This window comes from Lissotriton vulgaris, chromosome 12 (assembly GCF_964263255.1).
Source record: "Lissotriton vulgaris chromosome 12, aLisVul1.2, whole genome shotgun sequence".
Classification (NCBI taxonomy): Eukaryota; Metazoa; Chordata; class Amphibia; order Caudata; family Salamandridae; genus Lissotriton; species Lissotriton vulgaris.
In genome coordinates this window covers 564,279,104-564,298,601 of record NC_141700.1, presented here as the reverse complement: position 1 = coordinate 564,298,601, position 19,498 = coordinate 564,279,104, and the positions used below count along the sequence as shown (strand labels likewise).

Sequence of the window (19,498 nt, the reverse complement as noted above, 5' to 3'; positions counted from 1 at the left end):
CTAGGGAGTCTCTTCTGAGCTCTGCTCAGTTTCTTTCTTTTCAACTTGAATTCTTCTACAAATTACTTCAAAATTATAATGTCGGACAAGGAGAAAAAGGCTTTGTTCAGGGCCTGTGCTATATGTGCTAAAAAGAGGCTTTTTGTGGAGGACAAGCATGATGATTGTATCTATTGCTTGTATCCAGACCACAAGGCCACAGATTGCAAGATCTGTAGAATTTTTTCTACAAAAACATTGAGAGACAGAGAGGGCCGTTGACTTGGCTGCAGAAAATGAAGTCACAGAAGGAGGTGCTGTCATTGGATGAGGAGGACTCTTCATCTGCTACATCCTCAAGAAAGTCCAGAAAGAGGGGTAGGTCACCTCCCTCTACTTCTTCTGGGGCCCCTGTCAAAGCCCAACAAAAGATCTCTGATAGGTCTGAGAGTGCTAGTCCCATTAAATCTCCTCACCGAGGTGAAAAGGAGAGGCTGGGACAGGCTGCTGAGACGGACACAGCCAAGAAGGTGAAAAAGGATGTGCCTATTCCTTCACAACCGTCTCAAAAGGTGAAGGATAGCAAGAAACTGGCTGCTGTCTCTCAGAATATACAGCCTGACAAGAAACAGCGTCCGTCGACGACGAAATCAGCAGGTACGTCGATGACTTCTTCTCAGAAGGACCTGAATTCTAATGTAGCTCTGTCGACGGTGGCTGCGTCGACGACAACACCATTGATGACTTCGTCGACGTTTAAGGTGCCTTCCTGCTCGTCGACGATGGCTGTGTTTGTTACAAAATATATGTGAATATCCATATACATTCATTTGCATGTACTTCCAAAGAGTTCATGATTATATAAGATCATATAAACATGAGGCGTAGAGCTCAAAATGGCTTCCTATCTGACCTTGACTGGACAAGCTTCAACAAGCTATTCTGTACACCCTTACATGTCACCTTGCTTGTCTTGACTACATAATATGCAAATGTTACACAGTGCAGAGCCTGCCTTTCTGGTCTGCCCATATCTGGCTGTTTTGCATGGTGCAGACATTGCACATCCATGTCAGCCATATTTGGCTTGGTGCCTTATTCTAGTTCAGCTGAAATGGCACTTTCACATAGTATATAAGACCTAGAAACTTGTCACTCTGGGAAGAAGCGGTCTGAGAGCCCCTAAGGTGGCAGATCTGACTTCTTCCTTGCTAATTAGCAATGATGCATGCTTTTGGTACCAATAAATACATTTCACTCTGTTTCTGAGCAACCTTGCTATGTCTGGTGAGTTTCATTCATGATATGCTCCTGGGAGGGTGCCAGTATTTCCCCATCAGAATGGTGTCAGAAGTGGGATATATTCCCCATCAGTGTTCTCGACGTCGACGATCATGGCAACGAGGGTGGTGTCGACGGCTGCATCGACGACGAAGACTACGCCGACGACAACGGCTGTAATGTTGATGACGATGAGTTCGTCGACGAGACCATTGACGATCAATCCACCGTCGACGACGAAAGCTCCGTCGTCGAAAAACAATTCTCCGTCGGCGATTCCTTCGACGACGACTCCGTCGACGAGGTAGTCGACGATTTAAAAAATCCACATTTCCATGCGGAAGCAGCAAATACCTCCGGAGATGACTTCTCCTAGACGAGTGACACCTTTGCTTCCTACTATGCTGTTTGATGAGGAGTCTGATGACGACGAGGATGATAATCCTTATGGAGATGCCTACAGTCCCTCTGATTTAAATGTGAAGTGTCAGGATACGGACACTGAGGAATATTACGAAAGCCAATATGTCCAGCAAAACGCACCTCCTCAAACTTTAGGACAGGACATGATAGCAATGCCATCCTCTCTAGTATCGGATTTGCAACTGATGTTGCAAGATTTAGAACAAGGTTTCCAACTCAACCTATAACACAACAGGAATGCCCTCCTTCACCTGTTAGACCTCCTGCTCCTGCAATCATTTTGGCAACGGTGGTCCCACGGGGTGTGCAACCGGAACCCAGGGAGGAAACCCAGGAGGTGGTGGATGATGTTTCTTCTGATGACAATGTTCAGAAAGATCCTACGCATGATCCAGATCTGGATTATGATGATAGTGGCCTTCAAGATTCGGATGTGGCAGGTCAGGATACGGCAACCTCTCCGCCAGCTGACATTGGGGGACTCCACAACCTCATGGAGAGGGCATCTACCAGATGCTTCCTATATGACTTTAAGGAACCGTACAAGAGGTCGGTCCGATCTATACCTATAATTGAACATGTATGGTCAGAAGGGGTTATGGTTATGCAAAATCCGGTGACAGTCATTCCTGTTCTTCCCCGGCTGGAGAAGAAATATAAGGCGCCGGAAGGCAGTCCAGCATGTCTACTGGGACAACCTAAGCCGGATTCTGTCATTTCTCAGGCGGCACAAATCAAATCGAAAAATCCTTCAACGCCCCTTACTACACCTCCGGACAAGGAAGGGAGGCGCTTGGACAATGTAGGCAAAAGATTCTCCTCTATGGCCAGCCTCCTTGTCCGTGCTGCCAATGCTCTTGCCATCCTGGGCAGGTATGATCGCCAAATGTGGTGCGACCTATCCCCATTTATGGAACAGCTTCCAGACTCAACAAGAGATGAGGCCAGGAAGGTGTTGATGGAAGGAGAGAGATCTTTGTCAGAGGTAATAGATTGTGCTATGGACATAGCTTCTACTGCTTTTCAAGCTCTGGCTGGATCAGCTGTGCTTCGATGTCAGGGCTGGTTGCAGGCGACCTGGTTTCGCCAGGAGGTCCAGAACAAAATCTTGGACTTACCGTTCGATGGAGAAATGCTTTTCCGAAAGCATGTTGATGAGGCCCTTCAAAGCATTAAAAAGGATACGGACACAGCAAAGTTCTTGGGTTCTTTGAACTACCGTAAGGTTCAGTTTAGAGGTGCGAGAGGAAGAGGTTTCTCCTCTTACAGGGGTGGCAACCAACAAAGATATTCATCACAGTCCTCCCAATCATACAAACCTCAGTATTCCAATCAACGTCAGGGCCAGTCGGCCTCTTTCTCTCGTCAACCGCAGAGAGGACGCCAAAATCGTCAAGGACGTGACAACTCCAAGAGGCAATAGCGGCCTTGCGGCTCTTTCTACTGTTCCTTCCCCTCCAATGACATCATTGGGGGTAAGGATATCTCATTGTCTAGACAGCTGGAGAATTATTACATCAGACCAGTGGGTCCTGAATATCGTCAAGAGTGGCCATACGTTGGAGTTTCAACATCTACCTCCAACCAGAGCTCCAGGCGCCAATCAATCGAAACATCTGGGACTGCTACGTCTCGAAGCCCACCAGCTTTTCATCAAGGGGGCAATAGAACCTGTACCTCTCTCACAGAGAGGAAAAGAGTTTTATTCCAGGTTCTTCCTGGTTCGCAAAACAACGGAAACTTGGCGCCCCATATTAGATCTACGGGAGCTCAACACCTATCTCATCAAACTGTCCTTCAGGATGGTCACTCTCCAGGATATTCTTCGTCTTTTAAATCCAGGGGACTACATGGCGACTCTGGATTTGGAGGATGTTTATTTCCATGTACCGATCCACCCAGCTCACAGGCAATACTTGCGCTTCACAGTAGGCAAAAGACATTTCCAATTCAAGGTACTTCCTTTTGGTCTACAGTCGGCACCAAGGATATTTACGAAAGTATTGGCCCCAATGGCTGCTTCCTCAGGAAACAATCTCTGGAAGTTTTTCCCTACCTGGACGACTGGCTAGTCAAAGCTCCATCTTTCCAGGAAACTCCCAAGGCCATTACGACCTGCATTCAATTGTTCAATCTACTGAGCCTTCAGCTCAACAAAAACAAGTCAGTTCTTCAACCGTCCAGGTCAGCAAAGTTTCTAGGGGCCATTATGGACACAAAACGCTGCAAGGCTTACCCAACAGACGATCGTCAAAACAAATTGATGCTCTCGGCTCGCCATTTACTCAAAAAGAAATCTCTGGCAGTACGCCTCTACAAGTCCCTGCTCGGATCGATCTCATCCTGCATACCAATAATTCTGCATTGCAGGCTGCGAATGCGTCCTCTGCAAGAGCAGCTCGACAAACAATGTTACCAAGCAGAAGGCTCTTTCGACGACAAGATTTCAGTAACACCAGAGATGAGAAAGGCATGCGACTGGTGGTTAGTGAGGAACAACATCGCCAAGGGCTTGACTTTCATGCTTCCTCCATCTCCCATGGTTCTCAGCACGGATGCCTCTTTTGAAGGTTGGGGAGCAGTGCTCCAGGAACTACAAGTCAGTGGTAACTGGGATCCAGGTCAACGCCAGTGCCACATCAACCTGTTAGAGCTCAAAGCCATACGATTAGCTTTACAGGCTTTTCTGCCACGAATTCGGAACCATTCGGTGCTGGTCCGGACGGACAACACTATGGCCATGCACTATATCAACAAGCAGTGGGGAACAAGATCTCAAACTTAGACCAAGGAAGCTCAACTGATTTGGGATTGGGCAATCCTTCACAAGATTGCTCTAACAGCAGAACACCTTGCAGGTTCGCTCAATATAACAGCGGATGCACTAAGTCGTCAGAAATCGACCAATCACGAATGGGAGTTAGGCCAGACCATTCTGGAAGAGGTGTTTTCGGTCTGGGAGACCCCGACCATAGACCTGTTTGCGACTCCGGAGAACACCAAATGCCGGTTCTATGCAAGCAGGGATCACCATCCGGGATCCTTGGGGAACGCGCTTTCGATTGCCTGGTACGGCGCATTCGGTTATGCTTTTCCACCGATACCCCTAATTCTGACGTTAATCAGGAAAATCAAGGCGGAACTGTGCAAAATGATCTTGATTGCACCGGCGTGGCCCCGGCAATTCTGGTACACAGAGCTCCTATTGCTCTCTCAGGATCATCCAATTTGCCTGCGACTGGTTCCTTCCCTGTTGTCGAGGTCTCAGGGTCAAGTGCTCCATCCGGATCCGAGCTCGCTTCACTTAACAGCGTGGCTCCTGAATACAGGGAGTTCCGACATCTGAACCTCCCCAAGGAGTGTAGGGACGTGTTGTCTCAGGCTCGAGCTCCAAGCACTAACAAGACTTATAAGGCGAAATGGAAGAGATTCTGCCTACGGTGTCAGAAGCAAAAACTCCATCCTTACACTTCAGCTCCACATCAGATTTTACCGTATATCCTGTTACTGGCTAAATCTCGGTTATTATTATGTTTCTTATATAGCGCCAGAATCGACCCCCGAAGGGGTATCTCCGCGCTTGCCTTGGGAACCCGTCCCGGCTTTTCCCTGTGAGATAGCCCCTATAGGGCATCCCCAAGGTGAAAGCCAGGCATCCCGCCGCAGGGGGCCGTTGTGGAGATTAAGCAAGCTTAATGCCCAGAGTTGCAGAGTGTGAACCCATGATTAGGTCAGGCACCTAAGCGAGAATTATCGAGTCCGGGGACATTTGAGCTCAAGACCCTGCCGCGTCGGGAATTGAACCCTGGTCCTGGGTCTGACCTCTGCTTCAGGGTCTGCCTGCTCTAACCAGTGAGCCACACTTCTCCACATTCTTCTGTGAAAGTTCATCTGGCAGCCATCTCAAGATTCAGACAGATATCTTCAGGCCCTTCTCTTTGGGCAAACCACTTGCAACAAAGGTCAGTGCACATTCCACAAGATCAGTGGCATCTTCGGTGGCTCTATTTTCTGAAGTCCCTATCAAAGACATCTGCAGGGCAGCGACGTGGAGCAGTACACATACCTTCACGAAGCACTACTGCTTAGAGTCTACAGTAAAGGATGTTGCTGCTGTTGGACAGGCAGTCCTCAGGAATCTTTTTCAATGAGAGGAGAGCTTTCCCTACAATCCCTCCTTCTTGTATGGCACATTTTGTATCTATGTTTGTGTTCTTTCTCTGATAACATTTTATGATTTGTTTCCCATGAGGATACCTATGTTGTCATGACATAAGCATGGGAATCTATGAAAGTTCCAATACTGGGGTAAGAAAACAAGTTACTTACCTGTAACTTTGGTTCCCCAGTATTGGTAACTTTCATAGATTCCCATGCGCCCACCCTCCTCCCCTGAGAAAGCTCGGCCTTTTTACAGAGATAGTCGCTGTTTGCACAACTGCTACGAAAATCTGAGGCTCTGAGGCTCTCTCAGGAAGGTTCTATGGGGTGAGGCTATTCTGATTGGTTGTTGCAGAAAGTTTGGGCTGTTTTACACAAAGAAGGTGATATGCTACAAAATGAGATGAGGCCTAGGCCTGGTTTCTCTTTTGTACCTATGGTTATGATATTTTTTATTTACCGAGGCTCCCATTCCGACGACGGGGAATGATACAAAACATGGGAATCTATGAAAGTTACCAATCCTGGGGAACTAAAGTTACAGGTAAGTAACTTGTTTTCTTATTTTATATTTGCTGAAAGCCATATTTCTTAGAAAATTATTAAACTTTACTTCCTCCAATTACAAAATCTGCGGAAAAACATTTGTAAGTATGGCAAAGCTGCATACTGTATTTTTCACTTATGTATTTACATGTTTGATGAAACACAGCCTTGTATTGTTCCATATAGTGGCACTGAACCGAAAATAGCATTTATAAAGTTTGGTCAACAATGCCATGTATCCTAAACTCCAGAACAACCCTTAACTCTTGCTATATAGGAAGTCTACATTTTTGGCTCCTAAATAATTTTTAGAAACGTACAAAGGTGTTTGATTGAAAATGCCTTAAAACCTGTTATTCATTTTTAAAAGTTTCGATTTTTCTGAAAACACCTATTCTTTTAAAACGCATTTTTGGTGCAATATTTTGACAAAATCAATTTCTGTGGGAGAGGATGTTGTAAATTACCGTTTCAATTGAAACCAAGCCACCAGTGGAGAAAAGACATTTCTAAAGATCAGACCTTGTGATCCCCCACGTTGTAACAAAAGGTGCCCATTTCGAAGATTCACGTCCCAATTTCCCTATGCCATTATCTAAAGAGTAAAGAGCACCTTATTGGCTTGCCCTTGGACTCTAAATTCAAGACTATGATCCTTGCTTTCTATAAGACCTAGCAAACCCTCTAAACAGGCACACGCTTGCTTTTTTGTGCACTTTAGCATGACTAGCTTCCACTTACCTGGTGAAAACAGAGCAATGGCTTTTAGGCAGGAGTACTCAGCGGAATCCACGTGCAGGACTTTCAGTTTTTCCACTTGCTCCTGAAAGATGCGTATGTGGTCCATGAAAGCTACCACCCTATCGGCAGACATGGGCGAGGCGTGTAAGCCAGCAGCGGCCAACAGAGGTGCTACGTGTAGTGGCATGGAGCATTGGGCCGCGTTGAGGACAAAGAGCTCGCTCCACGTCATGCGCAGCAGGGACACCTGGTCCGTGAGCTGGAAGTCGGGGAAGAAGGGGATATTTTTGGCCCACTCGATGGCGCTGAAGAGCAAGCGGGCTGCCAGCTCACAGATGTTCTCTATGCCCATGATGTTGTTGGGCTGCAGGCACTGGGCACCATAGCGAGAAGTAGGGTAGGGCTCTGCCCGGAGGAGTAGGGAGATGAACCCCGTAAGGTAGGAGTGGCCGTTGTAGGGGTCTCCGTTGCTGAGTGCGTACTGGCCAGGGCTGGTCTGTGGATGTGCCATTCGTCCACGCTGGACTGCTGTGAAGGAAAGGAGAAATATGGATCACTATTCAACCTCAGATAGCAGAAACCAAATATCTTTCAACTTATCTGTAACACCCGGCTTCGCAGGTAATGGTGTTATATGTCCGAAAAAGCGCCTCAACGCATCGTCAAGGGTAGTAAGCCCTATATAAATGTAATTACAATACAATACAATATGGTTTGCAAGTTGTGCACTACAAAACACATACCTCAAGCATGTGTTTTAAATAGTGCCTTCTCCACAGTGTCACAACTTTGTAACACAGTGGAAACCTCTAAAACACACCTGTCATTGCATGTTCTTGGCATACTAAAGGGCAACTACCTAAGAACGCCCCTTTCTTCCTCTTATCTAAAATTAAGATATTAGGAAATGTACCATACTGGTAGACTCTTTTTTTATTTTAAAATTGAAAGATCCTTTTTTTGCATACCTCAGTTATACACAAAAGCCTTTTTGAACTGGGCCTCAGTTTGTACATTAACTATTTTAATCCGTTTGCTCCAGGGTTTGAAGCACATGCATTTTGACTGAGTCTTAGGTCAATAGAAGTCCCTTATGTGCCAATAGATGGATTTTGAAACAAGTTATTTTTTTTAAACATACAAGTGTCACGAGAGAAGATATCCCTCTGAAGTTGAAATGTGCTCGCTGACGTCAATTAAGATTAGCCTGGTGAAGCAATTGCTAACCCCGGCATGCCCTTTGCACTCCTGGTACTCGTCACGTGCCGCCCCTCGTGATCGGGGTCACCAGTGGGGTAAGGTACTGCCAGAGCAGAACGTACACAGTGCTCTGAGGGCCCTGTTTACTTCCTGTAGAACCCGCCCTTCCCTTCTACTCGCAGACCTTCAAATCAGCTACAGCCTGGATCACTGGAACATTATCGAGGTCAAAGTCCTAGAGCCCCTGGCATTTTAGTCGCACGAGTCCTTTTTAAAAAACATTTTTGCATAATTCAACACCCCCACGTTTGGTAAAATCGTCGCAACAATGTCAACGTTCTATTTTCCCCCCACATTACTGGCAATTTTTTATAATACAAAATAAATATGCGGCAAGATTTTCTAACAAAAATTGGAATTAGCTATATTTTTACTGCAAATCTTAACTCTTCCTGCAAACTTAATATTTAGCAAACAGTGCAGTTCTGTCAGTTACACAGACATTGTTTTAGGCACTTTTAATAACCCTACTAAATAGAACAGTTATTTGAAAGCTTTGGGAAAAGTTGCGTTTTTAAATAAAAAAAATTAAATGTCTCCCCACCCTTTAAAATAACACAATGTTTCCTAAAATTGGAAATGACTGGGAGTGAGGACAATTCGATTCTTATATGGTAAATTTTCTGTACGCTCAACAATTGCCAAAGGAGTCAGGCAAACTAGCCCTCCAAGCTCTGCACTGCTTGGTCATGGCATGGCATATCAAGTGTATCGTTTGAATGTACATGCGGTTTCTGTAGAACGAGCTTAGCCAAAAGGCAGCTGAGAGCTGAGCACGGTCAAATCCAAAATCCCCTGCCTGATATGGCCCTTCAGCCTTTTGGGACAACATGCTTTTGTTCTAAAAAACATTTTTAAAAAGTTATTCAACATTAAGGACTGGGTACGGAACTGGTATGATCAATCAACAAAAAAAAACACAATTCGCAAGTGATTTCAACAAATCTGCATTGGTCTTGGCCCCACAGGAACTAAGTGCCTTGGGCCTCTCAATGCGGTAGGAAAGCGCGGTACAAATACCAATATAATACCATTTACATGCAAGAGGAAGGCCCTGTGCCCTTTTACACGGGAGACAAACAGGTCTAAGGGGGCATTAAGCCAAACGGTTGGTGTCTCTGTAAGGCCTGCGGGGCTGGGGAAGTGTAGTCAAATGTCAGGCACAACTACTCATTCCTCACCCTTCTCTACTAGGCCTTTAAAGACTCTGACCTGTATTGAATTCAGGGATTTAAGTGAGCCGGGTCCCACCGGGTCTGAGCATGGGCAGTTTTTTAAAGGGGGCCTAGAAACGGTTCTCTATCTGGCTCTGTGTTGTGTCCTGGCACAGGCGGTCCGTTTTTTCCGGACTGCAGTGACAGCAGGCACATGATGTGCGTGCGCTCACACTGCTCACTTTTCACGAGTGGAGAAGTTACTGCATGACATCATGCCAGGTGAGCGCTGTAGGGGAAGGGAAATCCTTTAAAGAGAGTCATGTTCTCTCTGGATTTCCCTTCTCTTTTTGAAACTCCGGAACAACAACATCGTCATGGTTTCTGCATGGCTTTAAGTGGGAGCTTTTTCAATATTATATACAAGCCATAGCTGCTGCTTATTTAGCTTATGCAACTAACAACCATTGACAAAGCCAACAGTCCTGCTTGTTGTAGGTATGATGTTACTTGTTGTATCATATATCTGGATGCAATGACAGAAACAGCAAATTACAAGTCGGGGCACACTATGCTAAGCATAGATTTTTAGCTTACATGTTTTTAAGCCACATCCTTAATTACATTGGCCACGCCCCTTAGATAGACCCCCCCCCCCCCCCCAGTTTTTTCATCCCATTTAAAGCCCTGATTAAACACTTTCAAGTTCACCACTAGAGCACTAAATTTCAATTATTTTTTGTTGTGTTTGGGAGTTAAAATGGCACTAACAAAAATAAATCTTTACCCAGACAGTGTTACCATGTGTATAAATGACAAAAATAATGAAGCAACACTTTCACAAAATGAGCTACATTTTGCATAATAATTTGCCTTATCTTATTACATGATTTAGTCAACCCTGCGGCATAATGTGGTCCTCTCCTGCCGCATAATTGCACTGGCCCTGGATATAATACACATATAATACAACAGACAGCATATCCTCTTATTAAGGCCCTAAATCTAATCCTTCAGCTTTACCCTCGCAGATACTACCTGCATTCACTGTGTGCTATGTTTACTACATTTATCAATCCAGTTTATAATCAGGACCGCTGGAATTATGCGGCAGAGGAGCATAAGATTATGTGGCAGGGTTGACTAAATTCTGCAGCAAGAAAACTGCAAATTATGCGGCATAATATGGCACATGTTTTGATAGTACTTCATTATTTTTAAATTTTTACAAATGGTAATACTGTCTGGGCAAAGATTTCACCACATTAGTACGTACGAATCTTAACAACCAAACCAAAAAATGTAAATAAGAACTGAAAGATGACGAGTTAATCTTTGTGAAGGACCCTCCACTGCACGCAAACACATGCTGCCACATTTTTGTAACTTTTGATCCATTTGAGCTATAAACAATTTTTTTTTGTTAAAATCTGCAGATTGAGCAGTAGATGACCGATTGCGTGGTAAATGCGATGAAGAATTGTATAAATCCTGGAGCCCTGCCTAAAGTTCTGTGCACAATACGCTTCCAGCACGCTGAAGCTGTCTTCAGAAGCACTAGTCCTAACTAAATTCACCAAATGAAACGAAGTACCCAAATGTTCCTTTCTTACAGCACTTTGCTATGGATACTGTTTTTATTGCCATAAGCGGGCAATGCTTTTATAATAAAGCACACCCTTGAAGGAACGCTTAGGGTAGTGTCCACAATACAAAACTTGGTAAAATAATACTATATATATATATATATATATATATATATATATATATATATATATATATATATATATATATATATATATATATATATAGATAGATAGATAGATAGATAGATAGATAGATAGATAGATAGATAGATAGATAGATAGATAGATAGATAGATAGATAGATATGTACAATTCCGAGCCCTACCGCTAGGTGGCAGAATAACGCACAGCATCGGCACAAAATAAAGTCATGTTGCAAACTTTGACTTTGCAGTGCCCAGATGACCCCCTCTCGGGCCAAGGGTTCTGTCATGTCCTGTGGTGAGACCTCTCCCTCTGTGAACATAGTTGCGGAATCTGCTGATGTGGGTTGTCTCATTGTAAAACAGGAGAGGGTGACAGGTGCGGCCTGTAGAAGGAGAAAGGTCAAACTATTCCTGGGCGTGTCACCTGCCCTGGAATTTTCTTCGACCATTAACATGTCCTAGAATAGCTTCTGGCGCGCAGGGACCCCCTGTCCTCTCACGTGTCGCTGTGCAGGGTGTCCCGGCCTAACAAAGCCATCGCAACAAGTAACAAGCATCTGAGCTGTGTCAGGTGATTGTAGGTCCCTTCATCAAAGACACCCAATGTTATCAATAGATTCATTCTTTAGTCCCTGCAGCAATAATAATAATGGACATTTACAGTGCCCCCAACAACTAAGCTGTTACTTAACCTCTGTGAATTCCATTTTTAATAAAGAATTAAATCATAGGTTTAATTCTCCAAGTTGAGTGATTTTGGGAACTGATTCAATTAAAATGGCGGATCTTTTAATTTGATACATTGGTTGCATTGACGCACCAGTCTTTGTCTCAATTCACCAGGTTCTAAGTACAGCTGTAAAAATTCAATATTCTCTCTACACCCTAAAGACTGGAAAAGAAGTGGTGTTTGACTACATTTATATTCATGGCCCTTGCTTTCTGCTGTAGCCAAAAGCCAATCGTCTGCCCAATAAATAAGGATGTGTGTTACACTAGCTGGGCAATTTTTCTTTAAATGGATATTTACAGTAATATATAGTTGAAGGTGACCAGAACACTAATTTTAAAGTTTCTAGGATGGCACCACAGCACAACAATGTGTTGTCTCTTATGTTTTATTCAGCAAATTATTCAGCAGATAATGCCTTATGTGGCAAGGACTGAAAATCCAAATTTACACGAAAAATGCCTCTGCCGCAAAATTAAACTGTTGGCAGTGACTGTGCTGTAATCAAACGGTTGGGGACATGACAGGTGTGGAATTTTATAAAATATCTTCTTGTCCAAAGGACAAAATGTTTAAGAAATCTTCTTGTCCTGTAAAAAAATCAACTTGTCCCATTTGGTACCAAACAATGAAGTTTCAATGTATGACCGCATTCTCATGTAAGAGCTTGGATAGCAGCCTTTCTGATTATGCCAGGGCTCATTTTACTATATTATTAGAGACAACGATCCCTAACATGGGAAATATAAGAACATATCCACAAAACTGCAATCAGCGTTTGGTGTTCTATTGCCCCAATGGAACTTTTTTCATGTATTTACTTCCATACTAATATAATAAAGAGAGAGAACCCAAACCTTTGAGGCGGGTAATCTCAGGAACCCCAGTGCCAATCAAAACACCCAATACAGCATTGGAAATGTCAGGGTAGGCAGATGGACATAGGGTATATACCAGCAAAACATATACTTTAGAAGGGCAAAGTACGTTGTTTGACAAAGTAGTCCCTTGGAAGTAGCCCCCTCATTTTTTTTTAAAGTAGTTTTACGTTGATTTGCCTTTATTTTGTTTTTAAAATATTGACATGCACCAAAGCTGATGTATTAAATGATTCCTTAGTGCAATGGTAGTTAATGTTTTCAAACTCTACATTGTAGCTTTCTGCACACTACAACCATTTTTAAGTTGCAAATATTTTGCTCTCTTAATCCCTTTTTCAAGGAGCACATTGTTTGGGGTACATTGTCCGTTTTCAAAATAAAATCTCCAATATTGCTTCCATTCTTCTTTATACACTTGCACATTATAAAGGAGTCTTCTGGAAGCTATACACATAGCCACAACTTGTAAATGTTGCAGACAATGCACACTTGCTTTTATTGGATCCCCTGTCAGTAATGCAAGCTGAGATTCCTGCTGACTGTGTTTGAATATATCTGACTTGAATTCTCTGCTCGACCTAACTTTAATGCAATTGACCCATGAACATGTTACACAACTTTGTTTAAAACATTAGCATCCCGACAAGCCGAATAAACTGTGGGCGGCCATACATATAGCAAGCAAATGCAAATTTGTCACTATATTATTTCCCTGAGAAACTACCAATTTGTTTCAGAGTCGATGGGGGGATTTGAGGAAGCCAGCAAGAAAAATGCATCCGTTAGAAAACCCCGAAGACAGGCCATTGAAAAAATATTAAGGTACTATGGTTACAGCAGGCACTGACTTGTCATTGAAGATGTTAAGAAGAAAGGTCATGCCTTCCACAGCAATTTACTTAGTTGCCTCTCCAAGTCATACCATGCAGACTTCATGCAAAGTAAAGCTCAAACTCCACACAGCTAATGTTCTGCATAGCTCCTGCACAACCCATGGGCATGACACACCTCATCTCTAGAACAACTTATATCCTCTGTAGTGCAGCTCATACACTTTACACCTTCTATTTAACAATTCCCTCATGCACTATCCCTTACCCTTACATGAATGATGCACAGCACTGTTCATACCTATTTTACAGCTCATGTCCTGCACAGGTCACTGTAAAGATAATATGCAGTGTAGCTCAGGTACCATGTGGATCACATGTAAGACCTAGTTGAGCCTTGCATTACCATTGTTCCTAGCATCTTCAGTATAGTGCACAAATCAAGGTATGCACAGCCCATGCTTGCACAGCTTAGTCCATTTTGACAGGTAGTATCCTCTACGTGCTGAGGGATGCGAAGATGGGGTTCTTATAAAAAGAGGAGATTATGGTGTGTGATTTAGTCATACTCTGCTACTAAGTAAAAGGAACAGCCCTTTGATGGTTTTATTAAAGGGAGTAGCCAGAAAGTTAAAATACCCCCCACTTTGACCAATGCTCTGACAGCACCAAGTAAGTGATGTAAGTGAGCTCATACCTCCTTAAAACTCCTTTGTCACTTCCATCCAAGCATCTGTCTGCTCATGTCCACCATTTCACCTTTACATTCAGTCATTCATTCTATCATTCATTCTTTCTTTCTTCCCATTCAATCCATCAGCCATTCCATACATCTACCCATCTGTTCACCCATCCACTATCTATGCACGCACCCAGCCACTATCTATGCACGCATCCATCCACCCATGCATCCATCATTTGACTTACCCTTCAAACAATAACGCCTTTCAACCATCAATTGTTCCTTTTGCCATTCATTTATTCATCCATCCTCTCAGATTTTAATTTACTTTGCCATACATCCATCCTCTCAGATTTTCATTTACTTTGCTATACACCCATCCTTTCAGATTTTATATTACTAGAAATCCTTTTATCCATTCCAACTTTTATTTACTCTGCCATCATTTTATCCACGGATCGATCGATCCATCCATCGTTTCACACACCCATTCACCCTTTCACCCACTCATCCATCCTTTCACCCAACCATCCATTCATCCTTTTATCCACTCCTCCATCCATCCTTTCATCCACCCATACATTCACCCACTCATCTATCCTTTGCCCCTCTTCCATCCTTCTCTCCCATTTCTAGCAACCCATCTTCTATTTTCTTTTAGTTAATCATCTCTTATCTGCCAAGTTGTAGATGAGAGGCCCATAAAAAACTCACCTCTGCTGTAGCTGCTATAGGGAGGGGTTCACTATGCCCCAGGTTTTATTGGTGGGGGGCCCTTAATCAGTAGATTTAGCTTTAGAACCGCACGAGTTTTCAATTCACTAAAACATTAAAAAGTGTTGTCAAAATCCTATAAAATAATGCACCCTTGGTCACAAACACACGCACAAATAGGGTTAGAGTGGTATTTTATCAGAGTTCAGTCCACTAGGTAAGAGAGGCAGCAACAGCGTGTTAAAAATATAAATATAAATGCTTAAGTTGCATTTGTAAAGATGAATTTTCCATAAACTTAATGTTAGAATATTGTGCAAGGCCCTACATCAAAAAGTGGATTTTGAGAACACTTTTTTGATGTGGGGCTGGGCACAATATTTTGTTGCCCGTCATAGTTCACAGAAAATTCAACTTTACAAATGCAACTTTATCATTTATATGTTACTACGCTTTTGCGGCCTCTTACCTTGTGGGCTGAGAATGATCTGATAATAGCTCCGATCACAGTAATAGCCACAGTGTTGGGGAGCAGCCGTGATCTCGGCAGCTGGTGGTGATAGGCCGTGTGCTTTACACCAAAGGCACAAGGGCAATGACCTCTAAATGATGGGGCCACGAGGCAGGTTTTGGGGAGTGCAGAGACTTGGAAACACAGGATTATTGTGAAATGAAGTACTTGTGCATTCTGCTTACAAGCAACGGTGACTGGCCTAAATGCTTTCAGCGTGCAGTTGTGAGTTACAGCCTGCACTCTGAATGAAACCGTGTAAGCTTTTTTTCCTTTTCCAAAAGCGTATGGCAGGCCTGCCCCGCAACGTTCAAAGAGATGTCAGTGCGTGCCTTGCGTTGTAAGCAGAAAGGAGGGAAGCACTTCTGGGTATTGTCAGTGAATCAAAGGATTATTAAATTGTAGAAAGTTATGCCAATAAACGCAGCACGCATTTGGAAGCAGGTTAGAAGGATTTTGCAAGTTCTTTTCTGGGAAAGGTTTCTGCTGCAGGAAGTGGAGCCTACTTGTCCGACGGACAATAAAAACATAATTACTTGTTGTCCCTGTCAGCAAACAATATGTCCTGGGCGTCGGGCGATATGAATTCCCCACCCCTGTTTGGGATTCTTACACTAAGTGGGATGGCGAGACAGAGGTTAGTAAGCTGCTATCAGCATCCAATTCAAATCGGATCAACTGGGCTCAGGTCATGGACTCTGCACAAATGGGAGCCGTGAACCGCTCTACTTCGAACATCACGTACTATGCACCAAAAGGAGTGATGAACCGCTCTACTAGGAACATCACATACTATGCACCGAAAGGAGTGATGAACCGCTCTACTAGGAACATCATGTACTATGCACCGAAAGGAGTGATGAACCTCTCTAAGTAAGCGCATCACGTACTATGCACCAAAAGGAGTGATTAACTGCTCTACTTGGAACATCACGTACTATGCACCGAAAGGAGTGATGAACCGCTCTACTAGGAACATCACTTACTCTGCACTGAAAGGAGTGATGAACCATTCTAAGTAAGCGCATCTCGTACTATGCACTGAAAGTAGTGATGAACCGCTCTACTGGGAACATCAGATACTATACACCGAAAGGAGTGATGAACCGCTCTAAGTAAGCGCATCACGTACTATGCACCGAAAGGAGTGATGAACCGCTCTTCTAGGAACATCACGTATTATGCACCGAAAGGAGTGATGAACCGCTCAGCTAGGAACATCACGTACTATGCACCGAAAGGAGTGATGAGCTGCTCTACTAGGAACATCACGTACTATGCACCGAAAGGAGTGATGAACCGCTCAACTAGGAACATCACGTACTATGCACCGAAAGGAGTGATGAGCCACTCTACTAGGAACATCACGTACTATGCACCGTAAGGAGTGATGAATCGCTCAACTAGGAACATCACGTACTATGCACCGAAAGGAGTGATGAGCCGCTCTACTAGGAACATCACGTACTATGCACCGAAAGGAGCGATGAACCGCTCTACTAGGAACATCACGTACTATGCACCGAAAGGATTGATGAACCGCTCAACTAGGAACATCACGTAGTATGCACCGAAAGGAGTGATGAACCGCTTAACTAGGACCATCACGTACTATGCACCAAAAGGAGTAATGAACCTCTCTAAGTAAGCGTATCACATACTCTGAACCAAAGACTGTGGTAGGCCTCTATTGGGACAGGCATGTTCTCTGAATGGTTCACAGGTGTTTACTCTTTCGCTCAATGCCTGACTCAACATGAAACTGGTATTCTGGCTTTTATATTGACGCTTGCATCATGCTAACCAAACATGGGTGCAGAGCTTTGTCCTGTTCCTAACCATGCAAATTCCAGTAGCTGTTGCATGACCTACAGGGGGCACTAAATGTGCCTTTAAATTAGGCAATGGACTACTATCCTTTCAGTTGTCTTCATGTAAAGTGGAGGTGGCAGTGTATTTTGATTCGTGAACTGATGATAGGTCTCTGGGTCAGGGCTCCTCTCATTTGAAGTGCTGCTCTTATGTGAAACCGAGGACCTTTCTCCTGTATTCTGTGTTATGCGGATTGTGTGTGTGTGTGTGTGTATGTATAGTACATGTATGGTAGTAGGAATGTGTGCGATGTGAGTCTTAGTCAGGGCTTTAAGCGGGATGAATAAACTGGAGAGTCTCTCAGAGGGGTGTGGCCAATGTAATTAAGGGTGTGGCTTAAAAACACTTAAGCTAAAAATCTGTGTTTAGTGTTCCACCCGACTGGTATTTTGCGGTTTCTGTCATTGCATCTAGATAAATGATACAACAAGTAACATCATACCTACAACAAGTCAGGACTACTGGCTTAGCCAATGGTTGTTGTTGCATAAGATAAATAAGCAGCAACTATGGCTTGTATATAATATTGAAAAAACTCCCACTTAAGGCCCTGATGATACCACGACAATGTTGTTGCTACTGAGTTTCAAAAAGAGAAGGGAAATCCAGAGAGAAAACGCCTCTCTTCAAAGGATTTCCCTTCCCCCTACAACGCTCACCATGCATGACGTCATACCGTCTCTTCTGCACTAGTGAGAAGTGAGCAGTGTGAGCACGTGCACATTGATGTGCCGCTGTCACTGAAGACTGGAAAAAAATGGACCGCCTGTGCAAGGGCACAAAACAGAGCCGGTGCTCAGACCCGGAAAGACCCAGCTCACTTAAAGCCCTGGTCTTAGTATTAGGGGCACTGGGATCCATTTTGGATGCCCCTGGTTTAGCATAGCACAAGATGGTGGGTGAGCAAGCTTTCCAATACAGTGAAAGTGTATCGCCTGCATCCCTGCGGATGGAGGCGATACACTGTCCCAGACACAGAAGTGAGGACATTCAATGGGAACATTGCTTGCAAAAGGTTGCCAGGTATTTCTTCATGAGCGCTGTCATTTGTTAGGTGGTAGGGGCCAGGAATGGGACTACATTTTCTGTTGTTCAAAGAAGATTCAAGGCAGATCCTGCCCTTCACCTGTCTGGGATCACTACTTCAGGAAAGTGATTGCGGCAGGGCTCGAGTCGGGGTACCACGCAGGTGGACGGCGTCCCCACACTAATTTTAATTTATTTTACCAGGTGGACGCCGTCCCCCCTGCAAAGATGCCCTTGCTAAGGAATCGTGTATTCTTGCCATTAATTGCATGCAAAAACACAACAAATATAAAGACGGAGAGGGAACGCCCCGCGGTCCCACCACTGACTGTTCCCGATAGAAGCTGTAGTTACAAGCATAGTAAGCCCATGGGAAGCTATTCACAAAAAAACGCTACATCCCCTCCCCACCCTCCGCCTGGGAAGGGCTCTTTGAACAGCCTACAGGTACGGCTTTTTACGTTTTTATCTAACTCACTAATGTGACGGGCGTAGGTGAAGTATGTAATGCCATGTTAACAGATGTATATAGGACTGCTCAAATAACATTGCAAGAGTTGATTCTACACCCTGCAAAAAACCCTTGGGTCCACAGTGCTAGGCTGCATGTGAAATTACAGAAACATCTTTTGTTTTTTATTCTTTTTCAAAATACATTTTCAAATAAAGGCTCTCTTTCTTCAACATATATGTACTGCACTATAGGACTAATTTACATAGATGTGTTTTGGAAGTGCAGATATGTCTGAAAGGAATGCTCTCATTTTTGTCTTTCGTGATGTCACTTTCGGCCGTGACGTCACGACATGCCTTTGAGCATCCCCCACTTCTATGTTTTTACCCTTTGTGACGTCACTTCCTGTCGTGACGTCACTTCCTGTGTTTGAGCGTCCCCCCACTTCTTTATTTAGGACTTGTGCCCTGGATTGCGGCCCAGTTTATTGTGCCAAGTATGGAGAGCAGCGTCAAAATTAC

At 43.9% G+C, this 19,498-nt stretch overlaps 1 protein-coding gene across 3 annotated transcripts in view; it reads right to left on the bottom strand.

The window, feature by feature from the left end:
• LOC147677749 (nuclear receptor subfamily 2 group F member 5-like) overlaps positions 1 to 19,498 on the bottom strand; it is an 85,310-nt gene that overhangs the window by 14,764 nt on the left and 51,048 nt on the right. For 2 of the 3 annotated variants that reach the window (XM_086945387.1, XM_086945385.1), the window contains one exon: positions 7,132 to 7,659. In XM_086945387.1, coding sequence (XP_086801513.1) covers positions 7,132 to 7,659 — 528 coding nt within the window. The remainder of the gene's footprint in view (positions 1 to 7,131; positions 7,660 to 19,498) is intronic. The other variant, XM_086945386.1, reaches the window with a different exon arrangement.